At 42.4% G+C, this 8918-nt stretch overlaps 1 protein-coding gene across 1 annotated transcript in view; it reads left to right on the top strand.

Moving 5' to 3' along the window:
* Positions 1-3822: 3822 nt before the first annotated feature.
* CSTF3 (cleavage stimulation factor subunit 3) overlaps positions 3823-8918 on the top strand; it is a 77880-nt gene continuing 72784 nt past the window's right edge. The window contains exon 1 of the mRNA XM_002755150.5: positions 3823-4004. Coding sequence (XP_002755196.1) covers positions 3978-4004 — 27 coding nt within the window. The 5' untranslated portion in view covers positions 3823-3977. The remainder of the gene's footprint in view (positions 4005-8918) is intronic.

The following is an 8918-nucleotide window of genomic DNA, read 5'->3' as shown; positions in this document are numbered from 1 at the left end:
TCTACTGAAAATACAAAAATTAGCCAGGCATGGTGGCAGGTGCCTGAAATCCTAACTACTCAAAAGGCTGAGGCAGGAGAATTGCTTGAACCCGAGATGCAGAGGTTGCAGTGATCCAAAATCAGGCCACTGCACTCCAGCCTCAGCAACGGAGGGAGACCTTATCTTAAAAAAAAAAAAAAAAAAATGGCCGAGCGTGGTGTCTCACACTTGTAATCCCATCATTTAGGGAGGCAGATTAATAGGTCAGGAGATCGAGATCATCCTGGCTAACATGGTGAAACCCCGTCTCTACTAAAAATACAAAAAAAAAAAAAACACTAAAAAAATAGCTGGGCGTGGTGGTGCACACCTTTAGTTTTAGCTACTCCGCAGGCTGAAGCAGGAGAACGGCTTGACCCAGGAGGCTGAGGTTACAGTGAGCCCAGATTGCACCACTGCACTCCAGCCTGACGACAGAGGGAGACTCAGTCTCAAAAACAAACAAAAAAACAAATCAAATAAAAACTGGGGCCGGGCGCGGTGGCTCACGCCTATAATCCCAGCACTTTGGGAGGCCGAGGCGGGTGGATCACGAGGTCAGGAGATCAAGACCATCCTGGTCAACAAGGTGAAACCCTGTCTCTACTAAAAATACAAAAATTAGCTGGGCATGGTGGTGCGTGCCTGTAGTCCCAGCTACTCAGGAGGCTGAGGCAGGAGAATTGCCTGAACCCAGGAGGCGGAGGTTGCGGTGAGCCGAGATCGCGCCATTGCACTCCAGGGTGGGTAACAAGAGCGAAACTCCGTCTCAAAAAAAAAAAAAAAAAAACTGGAAAAAATGGCATTTGAGTCAAACTTTGAAAGATAGAATATGAATACTGTTTTAAGACTTTGCTGTTCTTACATCAGTTCAATAAAGAAAAATCAGAAATCAGGTAAGAAGAGTAAATTTATGTGACACACAATCTAGATGTAACCACTTTTACTTTTTAAAAGATATGTACAGATTGAGTATCTCTAATTCAAAAATCCAGGCCAGGCATGGTGGCTAACACCTGTAATCCCAGCACTTTGGGAGGCTGAGGCAGGTGGATCACCTGAGGTCAGAAGTCCAAGACCAGCTTTGCCAACATGATAAACACCGACTCTACTAAAAATACAAAAATTAGCCAGGCATTGTGGCATGTGCCTGTAATCTCAGCTACTTGGGAGGCTGAGGCAGGAGAATCACTTGAACCCAGGAGAAAGAGGTTGCAGTTACCCGAGATCGCCCCACTGCACTCCAGCCTAGTCACAGAGTGAGATTTTGTCTCAAAAAAAAAAAAAAAAAAAAAAAAAAAAAAAAAAAAGCTGGATGCAATGGCTCACGCCTGTAATCCCAAACACTTTGAGAGGCCAAGGTGGGTGGATCACCAGAGGTCAGGAGTTCAACACCAGCCTGACCCAATTGGTGAAACCCCATCTCTACTAAAAATACAAAATTTAACTGAGCGTGGTGGCGGGCGCCTGTAATCCCAGCTACTTGGAAGGCTGAGGCAGGAAAATCGTTTGAACCCAGGAGGCTGAGGTTGCAGTGAGCCAAGATGTGCCACTGCACTCCAGCCTGGGCAACAGAGAAATGCTCCGTCTCAAAAAATTAATCAATTAATTAAAAAAAATCTGAAATGTTCCAAAACTCAAAATGCTCCAAAATCTAACTTTTTTTTTTCCCCGAGACAGAGTCTTGCTGTCGCCAGGCACCAGGCTGGAGTTCAGTGGCGCGATCTCGGCTCACTGCTTCTTGCCTCCTGGGTTCAAGTAGTTCTCCTGCCTCAGCCTCCCAAGTGGCTGGTACTACAGGCATGCGCCACCATGCCCAGCTAATTTTTTTATTTCAGTAGAAACGGGGTTTCACTATGTTGACCAGGATGGTCTCGATCTCCTGACCTCGTGATCCACCCGCCTCGGCCTCCCAAAGTGCTGGGATTACAGGCATGAGCCACCACACCCGGCCCCAAAATCTAACTTTTTGAGCACCAACATGACCCTCAAAGGAAATGTTCATTAAAGCATTCCAGATTTTGGATTTTTGGATTAGGGATGCTAAAGTGGTAAGTATATATACATACAACACTATTTTATGTTCTGCTTTTTTTCCATTTAATACAGTGGTTGCCTTTCTATGTCATCTTACATTAGCATCAATTTGCCGCATGATATTCCATTGCAGAAACAAATCTTGTGATATTTTTAACTAGTCCTCTGTTGCTGGACGGTGCAATAAACATCCGTAAATACACATCATTTGCTCATGTGTCTGATTATTTTAAGGTAAGATTTCAGCCTGTGGAAAGGGAGTAAGTGTAAGCTTGAGCAGAGGAAAAGAGACCTAAAAGAATAAGGCGAGTCTGGGAACAGTTCAATAGTTTATTTTGGGGCATCGGACCCCTGCAGGCGAGAAATGCCTACAGACATCTTACGATGATCCTTAAATGGAAGAGCAGTTTGAGAAGACTTAACCTCATTTAATCGTTTTTTGTTTGTTTTTTTTTTGAGAGGGAGTCTTGCTCTGTTGCCCAGGCTGGAATCTCGGCTCACTGCAACCTCTGCCTCCCAGGTTCAAGCGATTCTCCTGCTTTAGCCTCCCGAGTAGCTGGGGATTACAGGCGCAAACCACCACGCCTGCCTACTTTTTGTATTTTTAGTAGAGACGGGGGTTTCACCAAGTTGGCCAGGTTGGTCTTGAACTTCTGACCTCAAGTGATCCGTCCCTCTCGGCCTCCCAAAGTGCTGGGATTACAGGTGTGAACCACCGCGCCCAATCTCATTTCATCTTAATGCCAGGCACTGTTCCTAAGACTTTTCTATATATAATTTGTTTCAGTTGCAGGTACTGTTACTATTCTCAACTACAGGCCAGAATGCTGAGGTACAAAGTTTAATTGCCCTGAGTTACTTATCTGCGTTAAAACCCGCGCAGTCGGCGGAGCGTGGTGGCTTATGCCTGTAATCCCAACACTTTGGGAGGCTGAGGCAGGTGGATCACAAAGTCAGGAGTTCAAGACCTGCTAGCCTGGCCAAATGGTGAACCCTGTCTCTACTAAAAATACAAAAATTAGCCGGGCGAATTAGCTGGGCGTGGTGGTGGTTGCCTGTAATCCCAGCTACTTGGGAGGCTGAGACAGGAGAATTGCTTGAACCCGGGAGGCGGTGGTTGCAGTGAGCCGGTATCACGCCACTGCACTCTAGCCTGGGCCACACAGCGAGACTCCGTCTCAAAAAAAAAAAAAAAAAAAATCCACGCAGTCTGGCTCCAGAAAATTATATCCACTTTGCAGTCAAGGAACCATGCTGAGATGCTGAGCTGAAAACCCAGGTCTCACAGACTTCAAAGCTTTCTACACAAGAGTAGATGGTGGCAGTAAAAATTAACGTGGGCTTGATCTATCCCTCCCATCCCCTAGAAATGTAAAAAGCATGAGCTGAGACCAGAGAATACCTCCACGGATTCCTTATCCCCTAAATATAAGGGGCATTTAACGCTTAGCATTGCTGACTAGCAATCAAGCTTCAACAGTGAGGAGCCAGGCTCTAAAGCTTTGTAACTTAATTCCGAAAAGCGCGCGAGCCTCCGAGGGAGAGAACTTCCCGCCTTCCAGCCGGTTGCAGCCGGTTCAGCAGCAGCCTCTCCAAGCCGAGGCGGTGACGTCAGCCCGGGAATTGGGCCCGCCCTCAGGAGCTCGCTGCGTCTGCACGCTCAGAATAACAAACGAGTCGCGAAATTAGCCCCGCCCACTGCCCCGGAACTTAATGCGGGAAGCCACACACCCCCTCCTCGGCCGGCAGGGGCGCAGCCATTTTAATTCATATCTGAGTGGGCGGTGGCGATTGGTGTTGGCGGTCTGGCTCTGCTGGGCAGGGGTTAACTTTACCGGTTTGGGGGTGGTTTTTAGTTTAATTTTTCTTTTTTAGCTTCCCATCGACGGTCAGTGCGCACGTTGTAATCAGCTGAGGCCATGTCAGGAGACGGAGCCACGGAGCAGGTGAGGAAGGAGAGTGGTGGGGCCTCGTGGCGACCTCTTCTCCACGTCTGTTCCTCCGACTGCTCCAGACATGTTCGCCTGAGGAAGGAATCGGGTCTAGTGAACCTGGGGGACAGGGTATAGAAGAGTAGTGGGAGTCGGGAGCAAAATCTGACTAAGACTTTAATGTTTTTTTACTTCTCTGTCTTAGGCATGAATACGAACAAATACTTGATTTAGACAATAGCCGGTAGGCTGATTCGTCCTGTTTAAATTCATGGGACTGCTACGGTTGGGATGCTTTCCTTTGATATCGTTTTGGTATTAGATTGGATAGGAATTGATTATTTTAACACCCACCCGCCGTTTTAGAAAAACTTAACAAGTGTTTCTTTCACCCCGCCAAATATACTGTACCCAGAAATAGGTTACTAGTTTGAGAAATATTTGAGACAAAGCTAATATTGAGAAATAAGATTATTAGAGCGAGTGAAGAAAGAAGCAGTTACAGTGAGGTTTTGGGAATTTTGTGGCTTTCTTTCGTTTTCTTCCTTTTCTCCCTTTTAGACACATTTTCGCTTTTCCAGCTGCAGAAGCATTGCCGGTATATGATAAGTTGAAAATGAGAAGTCTGTTTTGGCCACTGTAAATAAAACTATCTGTTTTAGTAGTAAATATGAGTGACAAATATTTTAAAATATGTGTGGCAAATATTTTAAAGTTCAGACTTTTAGATCAGTGTGATTTGTTTCTTTTGCTCTTTGTATTCAGAATTTTGTAGGATAGTATTTGCCTTTTACTGTGAGAGAGGAAGCTAAATAGTTATGAAAGATGCCATTAAATTTGTTTTTCGATCTAAGTCCTGGTGTGTTTAGATAAATACAGTTTCTAAAATGGAGGCTAGGTAGCCTGCAGTCTCAATTTCCTGAAATTTCCCATTGCCATAGCAACGACATGCACTTAGGTTTTCATTTTTCAAGTTCCCTAGCTTATAACGTAGAAGATGTTATTGGAGGGTGACCGAGATGAGGCAAAATAGGAGTGTACCTATTGCATAAGTCGTGTAAGACTAAGATTTCATTATGTCGGCTAAGTTTGACTAAATTGTTCTGTTTGCTCGAGGACTGGTTTCAGTCCAGAAATCTTCCCACTATTTACATTATACATACTGCTTGCATGCCCAAGCATGCAAAGTCTTAAGATTATTATACCAAAACTGTTTACCCCATTTCTAATCTAGTATTTGTCATCTGAAAGTGAAGGAGTGATAAACTGAGGTTTCATTGAAAGTTTCTGAAATTCATTGTTAACTCTTAAGATTTATCTAAAATTGTAAAGACACAGAAATATTACCATGACCTCCTGAATGTTTTAAAACTCTAGTGTTTCAGTGGGACAGACGGTGGTGACAATTTACAGAAAAATAATTTCCCCCAAAGGTTTTATTGTGCAAAGTTTAGAAGAACATAGAGAAAAGTTGAAAGCAAAGTGCAAAGAACACCTGTAGGACAACTCTTCACCTGGAATCAACAGTTGAAAGCCTTGCCATATTTGCTTTATCTCTCCATGCTAATTGATGAGAACATCGTCTCTGTCACTCAGGTTGGAGTGCTGTGGCACATCACAGCTCACCCCAGCTATGTGACCTCTTTGGCCTCAGCCTCCTGAGTAGCTGGGACTACAGGCACATGCCACCATGCCCAACTAATTTTTTTTTTTTTTTTTGGAGACAGAGTCTTGTTCTGTCTCCCATACTGGAGTGCAGTGGTGCGATCTCATCTCACTGTAGCCTCCATCTGCCGGGTTCAAGCAATTCCCCTGCCTTAGCCTCCCAAGTAGCTGGGATTACAGGTGTCTGCCACCATACACAGCTAATTTTTGTATTTTAAGTAAAGATGGGGTTTTGTCACGTTGCCCAGGCTGGTCTCAAACTCCTTACCTTAAGTAAGTGATCTACTGGCGTCGGCCTTCCAAAGTCCTGGAAATTGCAGGTGTGAGCTACCATGCCCGGCCTAATTTTTATATTTTTTTTGTAGAGACAGGAATTCTCCATGTTGTCCAGCCTGGTCTCGAACTCCTGGGCTCAAGCGATCCACCCACCTCGTGTCCCAAAGCATTGGGATTATAGACAGGCACAAGCTGGCATGCCTGGTCCATGCATATTTATTTGAAAGTATGTTGACACATACTGCAGCCCCAAATAGTTCAGCATTCTCATATAAGTAAGAGCAAAATGTTACATAGTCTCACCATCCCATTTTCCCACTCAAGAAAATAATATTTCTAAAATCTAGTCCATATTCAAATTTCCCCACTTGTCCCAAAAATGTGATTCTTTTTTTTTTTTTTTTTCTTAACCAGAATTGAGTCTAGATTTACATATTGAATCATTTGGTTATGTCTCTTAAGTAGTCCCTCCATTCTTCTCCTCCCCTGGGGCTATTGTCTATTTGAAGAATCAAGGACACTTTATGCTTTTCTGGGTGTATTTGGTTTTTTGTTGTTTGCTTGCTTGCTTTGGTTTGGGTTGGGAGTTGATGATGTCATTCATCTTCTGGATTTCCTGAAAACTTTACAGTTAGGTCTATACTCAGCCTTCGTATTTGTGTTAAGTAATTTTGGATAGAATACTTAACATTATATTATTCAGTAGCAGGCACTTCTGGGTTCTATTAGGACGGTTACGTTTGATCACGTGATTTGAGTGATCTTTTCATTAAGGGTCATGTTCCCCTTTGCAGTTAATAATCTGTGAGTTGATAGGGTGTTCCTTAATCACCTTATACCTAGTTATCAATTTATAAACCTTGACTAAATCAGCTATTACATTGAAAGTAGCAAATGGTGGTTTTGTGTTTTGTTTTTGTATTTTAAAAAACCCATAATTCTATTCATCTGTTTCTGTTCACTGGCTCATACTTTTCTGCAAAAAAGACGTTTTTTACTCCCTAAAGTTTAAGTGTAGCTATGGATTCATGGATTTCTCTTAGTGTGTTAATATCAGTGATAGCCATTTTCCTTTTGCACAATCAACTTGTCCAAACCTTTTTGGTGGCTCCTATATCTTTTCCTTCAGTCTAAAAGACAGTTTTGACATCCAATTATCAACAAGGAAGTCTTCTTCATATAGCCTTTTCTTTAACTTTTTAACAATACATTTCAAACATAAAGGAATAGTATAATATATGAAGTACCTGTCATAGAGCTTCAGTTTATGGCTAATCTTGTTTCTTGCATGACTTCATTTGCTTCTCCCACCCCCATTACTTTGAAGTAAACCCTAGATATTGTATTCAGCTTCAACTAAAATAGTCATTAAATGATACTTTAAGAAGTTACTGATTGAAAATATGAATCAGCTGTCCATTGCTTGCTGCTTAAGACAATAGTGAAAATCTGGAAGAGAGCATCCAAAATAACCTGAAATCATGGATGAGAAAAAGAAACTCGCCGGGCGTGGTGGCTCACGCCTGTAATCCCAGCACTTTGGGAGCCCGAGGCGGGTGGAACACGAGGTCAAGAGATCAAGACCATCCTGGTCAACATAGTGAAACCCCATCTCTACTAAAAATACAAAAAATTAGCTGGGCACGGTGGCGCGTGCCTGTAATCCCAGCTACTCAGGAGGCTGAGGCAGGAGAATTGCCTGAACCCAGGAGGCGGAGGTTGCGGTGAGCCGAGATCGCGCCATTGCACTCCAACCTGGGTAACAAGAGCGAAACTCCGTCTCAAAAAAAAGAAACTCAATGAAACTAAAAAATAAGAAAAAAAAACACTCTGAATCATGGATTTTCTTTGGAAAAATGCAAAGGAATGGGGTGGAGAAAGAGTCCTGCCAGATACAGGTGTAGATTTAGCCTTTTAGTAGCATTGAAGTTCAAATTTGAAGAATAAACCTGATAATATCTTAAATTTGTTACTATATGGATAGTCATTTCTCTCCTGGTGCTAAGATTTGTGATTGTGCCTCCCAACAGAGGGAAATGGTTGCAGACAAGCAAAATCATTGCTAAGGTTTACTGCTGTGATCTTTTTTTTTTTTTTAACTCTAGTAAGGAGTTCAATTTTGCATGTAGAAAGCTATTGAAATTACCTTATAGTGTTCAATGATACTCTTCTGAAGTTCCTTGCTTACTGTTTTTGCCAGTTTAATGGTGATAAAACTATTTGCATATAGGTTTACCCCCCTAACATATATGAATTCTGTGTGTAATTATGGCTGTATTATTCATTTCATGGTTTTTTTTTTAAGTGTTTGATTCAACTTTTGATCTCATTCTTAGGTTCATTTAACCTGGTGTACTACTCTTCTTACAGCATTTAATATACTGTTACTTAGAGTTCTTCCATTGGGTTTTGAGCTTCTTGAATTGAAGAGATGGCCTTATTTGTCTTTACATCTTAAAAAGACCTAAGAAATAATGCTTTGATACTTAAAGGTATTCAGTAAGTGAATAGATTAAGTTTGCATCTAGGCTGTATATATGCAGTACTTTATAAATTTCTCAAATAATTTAAACTATTCGGAAGACAGGTGCATAGTAATGTTTGGGGCATGAGTGGATGGTTCTTTCCCCCAATCTGTTTTCCAGAGTGCGGTTGACTCTTAAAAGTTTTGTTGGATAAGAGGAAGAAGAGGAAAGTGGCCACATCCATTTGTTTTTTGTTTTTGTTTTGAGACAGAGTCTTGCTCTGTTGCCCAGGCTGGATTGTAGTGGCATGATCTTGGCTCACTGCAACCTCTGCCTCCCGGGTTCAAGTGGTTCTCCTGCCTCAACCTCCCAAGTAGCTGGGACACCACTATGCCTGGCTAACTGGCCTCTTCAATTCACGTGAACCCTTAAGGCCCCAAAATTTTGTTTTTCTACTCTTATAAATAATATTTCACTTTAAAAAAATTATTTACTATTTACTACGAGGTCTCACTGTTTCCCA

This window comes from Callithrix jacchus, chromosome 10, assembly GCF_049354715.1.
Source record: "Callithrix jacchus isolate 240 chromosome 10, calJac240_pri, whole genome shotgun sequence".
Lineage (NCBI taxonomy): Eukaryota > Metazoa > Chordata > Mammalia > Primates > Cebidae > Callithrix > Callithrix jacchus.
This window is presented reverse-complemented; position numbering and strand designations above follow the sequence as displayed.